Source organism: Maylandia zebra, linkage group LG12 (assembly GCF_041146795.1).
Source record: "Maylandia zebra isolate NMK-2024a linkage group LG12, Mzebra_GT3a, whole genome shotgun sequence".
NCBI lineage: Eukaryota > Metazoa > Chordata > Actinopteri > Cichliformes > Cichlidae > Maylandia > Maylandia zebra.
The window spans coordinates 30,863,427-30,878,018 of record NC_135178.1 but is presented as its reverse complement, the minus strand read 5'-3'; the positions used below and the strand labels follow the sequence as shown (position 1 = coordinate 30,878,018).

Below are 14,592 nucleotides of genomic sequence, written 5' to 3'. Positions count from 1 at the left end.
AGCCACTCCAACTGTGACTCACAGTGGTAGTCTGGGCACAAGCCATGTGTTTGAACCATTAATCAGGGGCTTCATCAGTGCCAGCAGCCATACCGACCAGACGGACACTAAAATACACACAAAAATGAGCTGCAGACTGCCTCCCTTTAAACAGGGTCCAATTTGTGATAAGGCTCCACAGAGATAGTAATGGTTATTACATAATAGACCATATACATTTCTCTATTATGAAACGTCTCCAGTGGACGAACATTGCTGACTTGTGTTCAGTGCAAAGTGTGAAACAAAAATACTTAAAACATCAAACTTTTTGCAGTTTTAAAGGTTTCTTCCTTATTAACAACTACGGAAAGCTTACTACTTATTAGTGCTTTACAGCAATACAGCAAGTTCGTTCTAGGAGCAAAACATTTAACCCCTACAGGGTGTCAAATCAAAGGGCCCACACATAAGAAAGCAAATATAAAAATAACTCAAGTGTTTTAAAAGAAAACAAATACAAGTTTAAAAGGTGTTGAGTACAGTCTGGGCAGGTCACTTGTATTTACTGTCTAGGTTTATTAGTTAATATATGCTTATATCACACATATATATTTGCAGCTCCGTTCCCGAGGTTACACTATCCTGTGGGGGGTTGCAGGAGGAGGAGGATTTTCCACAGCATGGCAACCTCAAACACTTCATTACTGTTAAAGCATTAGTATAACATTATATAATTAATCTTATCCTGGGCTTGGGCGTAGCTCCTCAGTTCATTTGCTGTCTGAAATGAGCTGTTGAGAAGGTTTGAAGAGCAGGTGGGTGAAGGAATAAACTGCCTGAAGCTGAGTGTTTCTGGGCAGAGTGAAGCATGAACTTTTCCTCTGAGAGGGATTACTCGCACATATCTGACCTCGTTGTTTTGAACCTTTGCTCTTAAATGTGAGCTGCTACCATGGTAACAGTATCCTGACTTGATTAGAGATTAAAGAACTGACTTGAGCTTTATTGTTCCATAACAGAATGTGTCTTTATTTGCAGCCATATCAAACATCAACTTCTGACTTTTCCTTTTCACACATTTTTTCCAACATATTTACATTGACATCAGCTTTGTGTATAAACAGGTATTATGCCATTATTATTGGATTAAACTGAGACACCACAGTAAATGTGAAGCCCTTATCCTGGTGGCCATTTCATCTGTCTTCCTCCCAGGACGTGGATGTGAAGGTGGTAGACGGACTGAGCACCGTGCTTCCCGTCGTTGATCACTGGGAATTCAGTGTGGATGTAAACAAACAGTCTGTATAGTCACATTAATGTCTGGAGAATCATTACGGTAAAATGGTCTAACTTACCCACTCTGTACCCTTCAGTCAGAGATTCTTGCTTTGCCACATTTTTGGCAACAACCAATAAATGTCCTAAGAGCTGAAAGTGGAGAAAAGGAGAGCTGCAGAGATTATTTCCAGTCGACAGTGAGCTGTAAATGAAGCAGTTATGACTTCTTAAAGATTAATATTTAGCGTGTCCGGTCACAGAGGAGACCAAACTGGATGTGAGACCTACAGCAGGCTCATCCAACTTCGGGACTGATCCTGGGATTTCTGAACTACTTCTTACATGGTAACTTGCTGTGATACTAACCTGGACTAGAGCAAGTTACGTTCCAGATCAGTAATCATCAAGTATGAAATCAACGCCTACTGACCACTCAGATCTCCAGGAAATAGCGTCACCTTTCGTGAAGGATTCCTCAGACGTCTGTGCACGTACAGTAGGAGGTTTTAAAGTTTTTTAAATATCGTCTGAAGTCTTTGTCTTTTGGTAATGAGCACCAATAATAACAACAGATTCATACAAGAAACTATTTGTTGATTTGTTTTCTTTTTCCAATTTTACAACAATGTTATTGCTCTATAAGTGTTACTATCAAATCCTAAAACAGAACACATATTTGTGCTTGTTGATTTTTTTTTTTTTTAAATCTGATTTAAAAGTAGTATACGCCTTCTGTTTTTAGATTTCTTTATTCTTAGACTGTTAAACAAGGGAATCTAGATAACAACAGTAATATCTGTCTGTATATCTACCTAATCTGTGTTTGAATTTTAATCTGGACGGCTCGACTCCTTTACAACTTCCCTGCTATATTATTTTATTTACCTGATATCTATTTAGGATTATAGGTTGCTTCCCTTGTGGGAAATATGAGGCTGCAGACCAGCCCACATTTGTTGCTGGTTATTTGATGTCAACACTGCCCATTCAATGCAAAAACACTCATACTGGTTGTTACATTAGGAAAGCCAGAAAACAAAAGAACATCTGGGCATATTTAACCTGCTCTTTGGTCCAAGACCCTGGTTTAAGGCTACACTCTGGGTAGTACTGGTTTCAAATGAGGGAAAGGTAGTGCCTTTAGTGCTTCACCTATAGATTTCTTCCAGTGCTGTGACAACAGTTTGGGGTGAGCTGGTTCTTAAATGCTCTGGAAATTAATTTCACAGACATGTCAAATAGTAAAAAACATAGACTTATAAAAAGGGAGCATGTGCTGCACAATCTCACTGCTTGTGACATGATCTGAGAGTCTAGACAAGAAAACACCAGTTTACCTCAGCGTCATCATCTTTGGCCTCACTTATTCTGGGAATAGGAATCCTTGGAATAACCAGGAAGTGAACAGGCGCCTGTGGACTGATATCCCTGAATGCCAAACACTGATAAACACAGAAAAAAAAATCTTATATATGAAGGACTGAACTGCAGAAATGTAACCACAAAATGTTTATTTATGAGCTCAGACTGTACCTTTTCATCCTCATAAATGATATCTGCAGGGATGCTTTTGTCGATCACTTTGGAGAAGATGGTTGGAGCTGGGGAGCCGTACTTCTTGCTGGCTTCCTCTGCCAGCCTCACCTCGTCACTTTTGGTGCACAGGAGTCTCTGGGGGTGAACAACAGGCATGCATCACACATGGGAAAATCAAAAAGCTGTTTTAAGTACGTGTCGCAATGAAACCAAACCTCTTGGTGGTGGTGGGGCACTGCAGGTTCACCACAGCCACCACCAGTAGGATAGGTATTGTCAACATGCTGTGCAGCAGCTAATGAAAGGAATATGTTGACAAGAATGACAACAGGACGGTTTATTTTGATAGCAGATACCTCGCTTCGACAAACATGGGGGAAACGGCTGAGCTTAGCCGCTCTTGTCCCGAACAATGGTGTCCGCAAAATCTGACGACAGTACATAGCTGGCTTTTACAGTTTTGGTGGAAATAATTTTGTGTCTATATATTTTTAAAGGCCGAACAGCCTGTTTATTGACAAAAACACTGCACCTCACCAGAGCCGTTGCACCGTCTTAAAAGTCCAACTTTGACGTAGCCTTCGGGTACTCCCCTACCGTTTGGATTGTTCATGCTGCATCAAATCTCTACTAGCGTCTGCCACCGTTTACAATAAGCTACATAGAAAATACACAGTGTAGCACGAGTATGACGTTTTTTGCTATAGTTTTGAATGAGTTTGGTTTCAAAGTTTAGCGAACGTTTTAGATTTGTACCCACGTTTTTAGCCCGTTCAACTACAAATTCCGAAATTTCTGAGTCAACGTAAATGCACCATCGTTTACGCGACAGGGCTTCATTCAAGACCCTCAACGTTCTCAGAGGCTAAACATAATGCTAATACAAGCTAAGCTTTATTAAATTACACGACCATTTTATTAAATTACAAGACCACTGCCACAAGTAAATAAAATTAAATGTAATGTTCTTTAATACCGGTCTAAGTTTTGACTTATATTACTTTATGTAGGCGTTAGCATTCAGTCTGGCTCTTTTTTCCGCAAGGGGGCGCTGCTCTGAAAGACTGTTAGTTTGTGTGTCAACGAAAAATGAAGAAGTTAAGCAAACATGGCGGCCCGCACACGGCTACCCTTGCTGTTCCCCAGAAACTTGTTTCCTTTTAGAAGCCAAAAGCTTGTCCACACTGACGTTTCGGTCAAGGAGCCAGCGTACCCTCCAATAGTCCCCTCTCTAACGGCTAAAAGTAAATCTGCGCGGCGGCGACAGATTGAGGAACGGGTGAAGAAGATATGCACCTCCTCCGTGGAGGACAAGCTGTCCCTCATCACTCGCATCCAGCGGGAGAAATTTGTAGTTTACCCTCAAACTTTCGCACGGAACGCAGACAGATGGTACCAGCACTTCACTAAAACCGCGTACATCCCGGGCCTGCCCGAGAAATTCACCCCGGGCTTGGAGAAGACCACAGCCGCGGTTCCAGGAATCGACGATGATGCGTTCGCGGACATACGCTCCTTGGTGACCCGTGTGATCCTGCAAGAGCACTGGCAATTTAGGAAACGCAAGCCTTTCATGTACAGACACCAAGAGCAGGTGGTCGGACCTTTTCTGAGGAGCCTGGTGTCTGGACTCACCTACAGTTTGGCTAAATACAACCCACTGCTGCAGCTTTCCAGTCTGGGTGTGTATGATGAAGTGGAACTAAAGACGCTGTAGTTAGTGGTGTGGATACCTTCAGGAAAATAAAGGCATTCATAGTGAACAACACAGACTTATATAGCAACAAACGTTCCAAGTAGATTTGTTGTTTCGGGCAAAAACAAAACTCGACTAGAGTGGCCCATTAAATTCTGAAACTTATCATATCACAAAAGTCCAGCCTTTATTATAATAATCTTATGACTATTGCCAAAATAATACGAAGATATTAACAAGTTTTATTGCTCAAAACAAAAAGACAAGGAGTTCCAGATAGCATGAAGTATGAGTGCTATGTTTTTCTACTTAACGATCCTAGTCCTCTAATGTTGATCTATATTTGTTTTCTTAGATCTCAGTCCCCAGGTGAACTTTTATTGGAGGAGGGGTCAGAGAATTATCCCAAAGGGACATCGGAAACGCCACCTCGAGCCAACCAGGTTCCAGATCGACGACCGCCCGCACAGTCAGATCAGAGTAACCCAACAGTTGCCTCAGGTAGGCGTCCTTTTCAGACCACATGGATCATGTAATAGCAATAGATGCACAGCAAGGGTTTTTGATGGCCTTGCATAGTGGGGGGAAATCACACAAACCACTTAAAATGTTTTTCAGTGATGTTGTCATTATATATTTAATTCTACTTTATTATATTGCGTCTCATCGCAGTGTTAAAAGGTTTTAATCCAGATTCACACATTTAAAGCATCGCTTTTTCTGCAGTTATATAGCAATTTTCTGATCTTGTCAAATACTCAATGGACTTCACTCAGAGTTCTGCAGTTATTTGTGTATATATTCAACATTATTACCACAAGGGGGAGTTTGGGGGAGACTGAATGGGCCCATGGGCTCTAGACGGCCTATCTTGCAAGTTGGGCTTGCAAATTAATTTGATCAAATTACTTTGTCAAATCGTATTTACTTTTAGTTTATGCCGCTGGAAGCCTCCCATGCAGCTGAAGTTCCAGAGATCACGCTTCGTCCCAATGTGATGCCGCTGTTCAGAAGGCAGTACGACAACAACATCTTCACAGGTGAAACAATGATGTGGGTCATGCAGGCTGTGCTAGGTGGTTCTAGACATGTTTTTCAGTCTAGTGAGTACATGTTCCTGGTTAGTAAACATGATCACATTTTTTTAATCCTGCTAATCTGATGACACACAGCCACAGCACCACTATGTTTTAGCAAAAAGCCCTGTGGACACTGTGTTTCAAATCGAATCAAAACTACTTTAAGTTTGCTGACTTTGCCCTAAAATCAGACTTTGAAAAGCTGTTTTTCTTTTTTTTTCCTATAGTTTTTTTTTTTTTATCACTCCTGCCACCATCTTTGCTGCCACGGAAATCTCCCATAAATCTTATTTCGGGATTCTTTGAATGTCCCGTCTCCCTTTATTATAATATATCTGATTCTATCGATCAGTCATGTTTGAACAGATTTTAGTTGCAAGCTCAGTAAAACAGTCCGTGTAGGGAGCAAAGGAGGTAGAAAATATATATATACTGCCTTAACCCAGAGCCCCAAAAACTGGCCACTGTCCCAAAGGCAAACTGATTCGTTCCCAAATTGTAATTCTGGTCTCACTAACAGGTCATCAGGTTGATTTTTCTCATTATTTACTTATCGTAATGGTCAGCAGGGGGCGCCAATGTGGAACTGACTGGTATTTAGTAAAAGGTATAGATTGTTTTTTGAGAACAATTATTTTAACCCCAACCTTGCTTGTTTTTAATCTTTCTGCTTCTATAGCAAAGTATGATAATAATGTAGCTGCAGGTGGTTTTATATTTGAAGTTTTCATTATCACAGAGGTTACCCAGTGTTTGGCTCATTTTTTTCTTTATTAATCCCCTCTACTTTCTGTTTATAACAAGCCTCTCTGTTTCATTTAAAGGTGCAAAGCTACCAGACCCAGCGTGCTACGGTCACACTCAGTTCCACCTGGTGCCCGACCGATACCACAGAGACCGGATGATTCGGCAGCAGCAGGCTGACCAAGTGGAGGTTTTCCTCAGAGCCAACGCGCTCGCCAGCCTCTTCGCCTGGACAGGAGCTCAGGCCATGTACCAAGGTGAGTTCCTAACACAGCAAAGGTGCAACAGAACTGAGATGCTGTGTTTATAAAACATTACAATACATATTTATGTCTTCATGTAGTTGATTTACTTTGTTCGCTGAAGAGATTTAAAGACATGTCAGAAAGTTAACAGAGCAAATGTCATCATGAAAAGCTTTTTCTTTATGTTCAAGTTGGTTTCTAAACATTTTCTAAAAAGGTCACACACTCACCAGCCACACAATAATATCTATCAGCATCTATCGGCAGCATTTCAGTGCATTTAGGCATGAAGATGCGGTCAAGAGCTGCTAAAGTTCAAACCAAGCATCAAAATGAGGAAGAAAGGTGGTTTAAGTGACTTTGAATGGGCATGGTGTCGTTCGTTGTTCCTCATACACCGGAAACTTCTGAAATTCTTATGTCAACGCAAAGTCTTTAGCATTTCTTAATACGAAGGATTCTGGCGTAACTATTTCCTTCAGCCTGGTGTTAGTATTTCAGAAACTGATGATCTACAAAGAAAATTCCAGTGAGCAGCTGGCTGAGGCAGGAGGAGATTGGTCAGACTGTTTCAGTTGCAACAGTAACTCAAAATCCATCAGTCTTGAACTCTGCTGTGACATTCAGGTGGTAGAGTACAACATAAAAGCATGGATCCATCCCACTCTGCATTAACGGTTGAGCCTGGTAGTGGTGGTAGTTTAATGATGTGGGGGATATTTGAATGGCACACTTTGCTTCTTTTGGTACCATTTGAGCATCCTTTACAAAATCACAGCCTGCCTGAGTATTGCTGGACGTGTCCATCCCGTTATGACCACAGTGTACCCATCTTCTGATGGCTGCTTCCCATCACGAAGCTCAAATCATCTCAAACTGGTTTCTTGAACATGAAAATGAGTTCTCTGTACTCAAATGGCCTCTACAGTCACCAGATATCAATTCAATAGAGAACCATTTGGATGTGTTGGAACAGAAGATTTACATCATGGATGTGCAGCTGACAAATTTGCAGTAACAGTTGTGCGGTCGTGTCACTATTGACCAATCTGAGAAATGTTTCCAGAACCTCGATGAATCTATGCAATGAAGACGTAAGGCGAAAGGCGATCATCCACTTAGTAGCCAAGTGTACCTAATGAAGTGGCAGTGAGCGTTGTTTTGCTTTTTATTAGCCTGGCAGTGCTATAGTGTCTCTGAAATCTCTGGGTATGTGTCGACTATCATAATTAATATTGGTCCAGAATCGTCATTGCAGCCGACCAATCACGTTCTGTGATGTCATAGCTTTGTGACTTTTGGGGGGAGAAGTTTGCCTTTTTGCAGCAAAGCTTTCTGACCAAAAGTCTGATCATGCTTCAGGTTGAAATAAATTTTCAAAAATAATAACTAAGTGTTTAACAAATGTAATATTAAGGGGTGTCTTGTTCCACCTGTCGACACGCAGTGTTACAGGACAAATCTATGACATATCCACTATGTTTAGTCTGTTTCCTCCAGAGCTGCAGAGCTAACAAAGTGACTGGTCAGTGGCATTACTCATGATGCTGCAGGAATAACGCTGATACAGGAATATGGGATTACTGCAGTGGTCTACATTTGGCTTTAAATCTGAGAGAAGGCGTAGCTCGTGTTGATGCTTCCCTCTCCCCGCTGTAGGTTTCTGGAACTACGAGGATGTCACCAGACCCTTCGTGTCCCAGGCCGTGATCACAGACGGCCACTTCTTCTCCTTCTTCTGCTACCAGCTGAACACAGTTGCGCTCTCTGTGGAGACTGACGCCAACAACCCCAGGAAAAACCTCCTGTGGGGCACAGAGAGCCTGCGACTGTACGAGAGCGTGCAGGACGGAGAGGTGGTGGGACTGAACGACGGCGTCGTCAAGCTTCTGGTTCAATTCTTCATGAATCAGCCGTAGTTGGATTGTAAGGGAAGGGGTGGAAATCTTTAGGCAGATTTCACTTAAGATTTTGTTCTCTAAAGAGCAAGATGGGAGTGAAGTTTGCCAGTTTGTATGAAATGTAATGTTGAAAAAAGAAGAATCTGTATTCCTGTGAAAGTAAGTACTGAAAAAATACTGTGTACACATCCCTGATTATTACAGAGGCCTGAAAGATCACAATGGAAATTTGCGTGTGTGTTGGGTATTATACACAGAGTTAAGGGAAGCATAGACAGAAGCAATAATTTAACAAATATCTGTAGCATCTTGGGCGAATCTGTTGTATGAATACATATTTCTGACTCCCGTCATCTCAGCCTGGGCTGTTTCTGCGACAGACGTGTTGGCGGCACACAACAAGAGTTCAGAAATATAGTAGCTTCAACACATTTAAGTAAATTCATTAACTCCAGCCAAACTCAGCATGTCTCACACAGGCTGAGGAACGAGCCGCTCTAGTTTACTTTCTAAATGCAGTGATACAGATTTGTTTCTGACAGTCGCAGCTGAGGGTGTGTCGCCTCTCGCTGTGGTCACAGCTACAACGGTCTACACGATTGTGTGTCGTGGTATAGCTTAGCTTTTCTCCGTGGGGAAGAGGAAGTACAAAGGTTATTCAGGACAAAAACATCCACTGTATTTATAGAAAAAATAATAAATGGCGGATTTTCAAAACTGACTCTTGTTATTGTTGCTTAATCCATCCTAAACTTTTTTTTCTGTTGACTGCTCTGCTGACGTGTTAACAGACACATTTTTGAAGTGTTTCTTTAGTGCTCGGAAATAAGTTTCAAATGAATCCAACACTGAAACGGTGGTTTGTGTAGTTTTTAATCGGCTTGTTTGCATACGGTGCAGTCATTTTTGGGGAAGAAACTATGACTCTGTGACTATTCTCCTACACGTAAACGCAAAACAGATGCACAAATATGATGAATATGTGAAGATCTATTTTGATTTACATGTTATTCAAGTACTGTAGATAGATTACTGCAAGGACAAAAGTCATTGGAAGCACAGTGAAAGGTTAGTCAAAGAGTGTAAGGCACTGCTACGAACCACAGAGAAGAAAAACGGGTAAAAGTCATTTGAAGTTTACGGTGTTGCCAACAAGAAGAGAAAGTCACTTCTGTTATGAGAAAGGGGAGGGGACAAAGATGACGTGATGTGTCAAGAGAAGCATGTCTGGGTTTCTGCACAGGAAGTAAACAGGAAAGGAAAGAGGCCACTTGTGTTGCAAACTCGAGTGTTGATTAGCTGGAAGCTGTTGCACTCTGAGTGTTGAAACAAAGTGATGCAGTTATAACAGATGCCACAATAACCGTATAAATGTTGCTAGCGTTCACTTTTAAAAATGAGTTTTAAAGCTGGCTGCAGTCTTTAAACTTTGCGCTGCCTCATGGACGTATTACCCTCCAGCTCCTTAGCTTCTTCCTGAGGCCTGACAGAAAAAAAAGAGAAGTCATTCTTGGATTATGAAATCTGCAAGTATCTTAAAAGAAAAACTGCGTCATTGTACTCACAGCTCGTTCTTTTGGTTGCCGTTCGGCAGATTTTCTGAGAATGAGACCGATAAATACAAGTTAAAAGTAAGTTTTGTCATAAAATGTTGCAAAAAGTATATGATAGTGATACAAATAAGAGCTGGATGATGTTTATCTACCCTCTTCTGTGTTGTTCTTCCTGGAATGAATTTTCTCGTAGAGCAGGATGGCAGTGACCAGCACGATAACTTCAGCCAGGATGGTTAAGAAGGGTTTCAGGGGCTCAATGAAGCTGATAATCTTCAGTACAGAAAGAGGAAATATTATATATCACTACTCCTACTGTTTTCAGTCACATCCACAGGAAAGAAGTACAGATGTTTTATCTTATGGGATTAGTAGACCGCACTCGGTGTCTATTCTGCCAAGTAGTTTTAAAAGCTTTATATGTTTGAGTAGTTTTTGTAGTTTGAAGCCTGTGGAGTTGGGCTCTCAGTGGTTCACCAGACCAATCATGACAGGCCATGATTAATAACATATTTTTTTTATTTTACAAAAGCAGTAACCAGTGAGTTTAAAAAAAAAAAAGGGATGCAAAGAGAGACAAATTATTTTTTTATTATCAAACTAATAATGAATCCTGGGTCTGAATTACAAACTGCTCAGGGGCTGTACAGGTACAGAGTTCCTTTTGTTTACTGACAGCTCCACAAGGTTTACTGACCTTGAGCTCCACATGGCTCACTGAGGTGCCGACGCGGTACACCGCCCCACAGTAATAGGAGCCAGAGTCTTCATCTGTCAGGTTGCTGATCTTCAGCTTCGTCTTCCACCCTTCATTGTGGATTTCATAGCGCTGAGGCTCTTCAACAATGAGGATCTGTTCCCATATATATCAACATACGTTAACATGACACCGTCTGGATTTTGCTGAACGACACAGTAACAACAACAAATTTAAATGTCTTTGAAGCCAAATGAGGGAAAAGAAGGAGAATTAAAAGGAAAGATTCACAAAGCTGTGCTATGATCCCATTTGACACCCAACCTGCCTCCCAACAGGAGCGTTGTAGGTTTTTGCTTTTTATTTTTTCCACTTAAAAAGATAAAATGACCCACACAACAAAAAATCAGATAAATAAATCAAGTTAAAAGAAGACCCCAGTCCATTGGGATGTTATCCATTGCATCTATTATCTTAAACTAATACTGCATCACATTACAGGCACAATTAAAATATCAGTAATACTGAACTTGTTATCCCATTACAAACAGCTATAACTACTAGATACTGAAAATGTGTATTTAGCATGCATAATATAAAGCATGACAAGCTTTAAAAAGTATGCACACTTGCACATATTTCCCTCACTGCCCCAGCACATTCTGGAAACGCATGTATTGTGTCATAAATACAGGTAATTTATCATAAGTACAAGCTCTAATGTTTCCCACCACTGTGCTTTAATGCCTGCTCATGTTCATTTATAGGATCTTATGCAGAAAAAGACCAAACATGAGGAATATGGATAAAAGGATAAACCATCCACCTATGAACAGTAATGAAAAGGTTTACTTCGACTTTCACAAAATATGAGGAGCTGTTAAAAATAGACACTTTGTTTGGTATAAGATAATTAAGATAAATAAGGATAATTCAAGATGTGTAACATGCAAAGCTGCTCTTGAAGAATATTCTTGAGAATAAAAACATGGGAGATGAACATAAGAAATCCTACTTGAAGGAATGTCAATTAAAAATGATCAGTGACACAACTGTACCGGCTCTGAGCAGCTTACCTTTTCTGTCCCATTGACTTTATACCAGGTCCAGGTTCTGGGCTCTGGTTTGGTTCCCTCCATTTTACAATAAATCACCACAAAGTCCCCCAGATAGCTGACTATCGGCTTGTCTCGCACCTCACTGATCTGTGGAGCTGGAGGAAAACGACTGAGCTGATGATGCTTATGAAGACATAGCAGCACTGCACAGCCTCAGTCGAGTGTTATATATTGATATTCACTATAAATAGCTTGAGCAGGGACTTGAGGAGCTGATAGCAAAACAAATGAAGCTGTGAAATGTCTTGCAGAGATTCATTGTTTATTTCCTTACCTGCCAAAATAAAATCTATTTGTGCTTCAGTCCCAAAAACACAGGAGTAACTTCCAAGGTCTTGTTCACTGACAATATGGAAACTGTAAAGCAGAAGTCAAAGAGGGGTTTTAGATATTAACATAATAAATCAAATGCTCCTGTCCTCCAACTATCTGATTATTTTAACTAAACTGTTGCCCTACTTTCATGTAAAGATAGTTACAGCTGACATGGACAGGCATGAGCTGACACTGCAGTTCTATTTAAAACCTTTTATATATTCAGGTCTTTTGATAAAACGTTGTAACAGTTTTTGAGCCACTCGGAGGGGAACTGCAAAGTGGATTTTCTAAAGCTGTCAGATAAAATATGCACATGAAGTACTTACTCTTGTTTGAGAGTATACTGCTCATTCTCCAGCTGCACAGAGCGCTCACTGTCCTGGATCGTCTTCCCATCTTTTGTCCAATAAACGCTAATGTTTGGTAGTTTCTTCTGATTCCCAGTCCACGTACAGGCTAGCGTTAGATTTACAGGCTCATGCAGCTGGATTTCCTCTGTGTGATTTTCACCTGTGTGGAGTTTTGTGGAACAGTTAGAAACACACACACACACACACACACACACACACACACACACACACACACACACACACACAAGGCAAAATCAGGCTCTAATTTAAATCCAGCGCCACGTGGTCACAACAACATGGAAATCCTTACATCTTTGTCATAGCACAATATTTTACAAGATAAATAACTTATCAACATGTGTTCTTTAGCCATATTTACATGAGCAGTAATAAGGAAACACAACATGCAGAAATTACCTTTAAGAACAACACTTTTTACAGTTGTTTTAAGAGCAGTGGTGGGAACCTGTGGCGCTTTGGTTGAGCCCAACGTGTCTGACAGGAAAAGAAGTAAATGTATAAATATACAGAGTCTTTTACTGTGTGTAAAATAATTCAAAAGGTACAATATTATTTATACCAATATTTTAAGGTGATTTTAAGGCAGATATCAGTGTTGCTACTTTGCTGCCGTGTGAAACAGCTCGTAACTGTCTGTGAAAAGTGTCCTCTACATAACGGCAACAAGGTTGTTTCCTTCATCATCTTTTCAAAGAGATGTTTTCTTAAATAATTACATAAATATCATAAGATTGGGATTAAAATGTATTCAGACAAAAAAAAAAGAAATAAGCACTGAGTAACTTTAAGGTTTTATCTTTTTGTCTGTTATATAGTTCTTAAACTAACACACATGCACAATCGCAGAATGAAGCATAATGAGGCGACAATTAAAATCATATCAATATAAAAATCCTTTGCAAGCACGATAATTAAGTAACCTAGTGTTTTGATTTTTCCTTTTACATTTTATCCTATGATGATTACAAATATTTGTCTTGAGGGAAACAGTTTGAGACACATGTATAAGGTGAAAAATCATAAACAATCACTACCAGTATGCTTCAAACCAAATTATGTTGCACACAATTATGTGAAAATCTTATGACATTTTGTTCTGGCCCTTACAAGGTTACGGGACCATTTGGTGGAACAGAGAAAAGGCTGAACAGAGCTTGAACACAACCACAAAACACAGCAAAAATGAAACCCAAAATTAATTTACTTGTATTGATGTGTCTGCAGCAGACGCAAAGCAGGCAGATCTGAAAAAGCGGCTGCTTCCAGGAGGCTGACATGGTTATCGTCCCTCTGTCCTCTCTGTGAGCAGGTTCCTCACTGTCTCTACAGACTGCACGGTATAACCACCCCACCCCTTCTCCCTCATCTGCACAAGTGACGCAGCCATGATATCACTCTGCAGCCTGTGGGTGGCTGCCTCCATCCATTATTCACTCAGATGGGGTTCGTGTCTGGATGTTGTGCTGCAGTTTGTGGTGCCCTTCAGGACTGCATATTAACAGAAAATGTTAAAATAATGTGTATCTGTATTTGCGTGTATACTTTGATAAAAATGTTAAATCTGTCCCAGCCTGACTAGGCTGCTACTGTGCAGCTACGTGCAAGGTGTCCTGTTGTGTTATTTGAGAAGGTCACATGAGCTGAATCCCCTCATGAAATATCAAAGAGGGGCAACTAACAAAGTACCAATTCTGTTACTGCAAATGACTCATGCAGTTCTACCTTAATATGAGTATACATTTAATACTATTCAATTGTTCACAGTTATACCAAGTGAAACACTAAAAGTAGCCTCACTCTAGTTCTCACAGCGTGGCGTTTACCTCTAAAGTTACCCATAGCCTAATTCTTCTCCTCACCACAGTAGAAATGTTCACGTTTTGGTATCAATCTCAATTTGTTCTGCATTTTTTTAATGTTTAATTCTTTTTCAGCCTTAACATTATTATTATTCAGTTGCCTTTTTATTTCCGGTTTGGCTTAAAAGATAGCTTCTTTAACTAACAGTCTTGACTAGGTCAGCCAATACATTGTAAAAATGAAATGGGGCTGCATTGCTAGACTGTGGTTT

General features: G+C 40.4%; 3 protein-coding genes across 5 annotated transcripts; 1 reads left to right on the top strand and 2 right to left on the bottom strand.

Annotated features, from left to right (window-relative positions):
* Nucleotides 1-983: 983 nt before the first annotated feature.
* hint2 (histidine triad nucleotide binding protein 2) lies at nt 984-4,235 on the bottom strand. 3 transcript variants are annotated; one of them, XM_076891067.1, is made up of 5 exons: nt 4,096-4,235; nt 2,797-2,934; nt 2,601-2,705; nt 1,341-1,413; nt 984-1,253 (listed from the first exon to the last, which is right to left on the bottom strand). In XM_076891067.1, exons 1-5 carry the CDS (start codon nt 4,132-4,134, stop codon nt 1,162-1,164), a joined length of 447 nt encoding a protein of 148 aa, XP_076747182.1. In that variant the 5' UTR covers nt 4,135-4,235; the 3' UTR covers nt 984-1,161. The 3 variants fall into 3 exon arrangements, with proteins under 3 accessions (XP_076747182.1, XP_004575687.2, XP_004575686.2); XM_004575630.6 differs by lacking the exon at nt 4,096-4,235 and adding an exon at nt 3,332-3,590; XM_004575629.5 differs by lacking the exon at nt 4,096-4,235 and adding an exon at nt 3,156-3,381.
* mrps30 (mitochondrial ribosomal protein S30) lies at nt 3,841-9,185 on the top strand. The gene is made up of 5 exons (XM_004575631.4): nt 3,841-4,481; nt 4,851-4,996; nt 5,430-5,535; nt 6,399-6,575; nt 8,223-9,185. Exons 1-5 carry the CDS (start codon nt 3,908-3,910, stop codon nt 8,480-8,482), a joined length of 1,263 nt encoding a protein of 420 aa, XP_004575688.1. The 5' UTR covers nt 3,841-3,907; the 3' UTR covers nt 8,483-9,185.
* Nucleotides 9,186-9,320: 135 nt separating this feature from the next.
* On the bottom strand, nt 9,321-13,867 carry emb (embigin). The gene is made up of 9 exons (XM_012916168.4): nt 13,726-13,867; nt 12,918-12,995; nt 12,477-12,660; nt 12,107-12,189; nt 11,791-11,927; nt 10,715-10,870; nt 10,170-10,290; nt 10,030-10,063; nt 9,321-9,947 (listed from the first exon to the last, which is right to left on the bottom strand). Exons 1-9 carry the CDS (start codon nt 13,796-13,798, stop codon nt 9,887-9,889), a joined length of 927 nt encoding a protein of 308 aa, XP_012771622.2. The 5' UTR covers nt 13,799-13,867; the 3' UTR covers nt 9,321-9,886.
* Nucleotides 13,868-14,592: the final 725 nt, after the last annotated feature.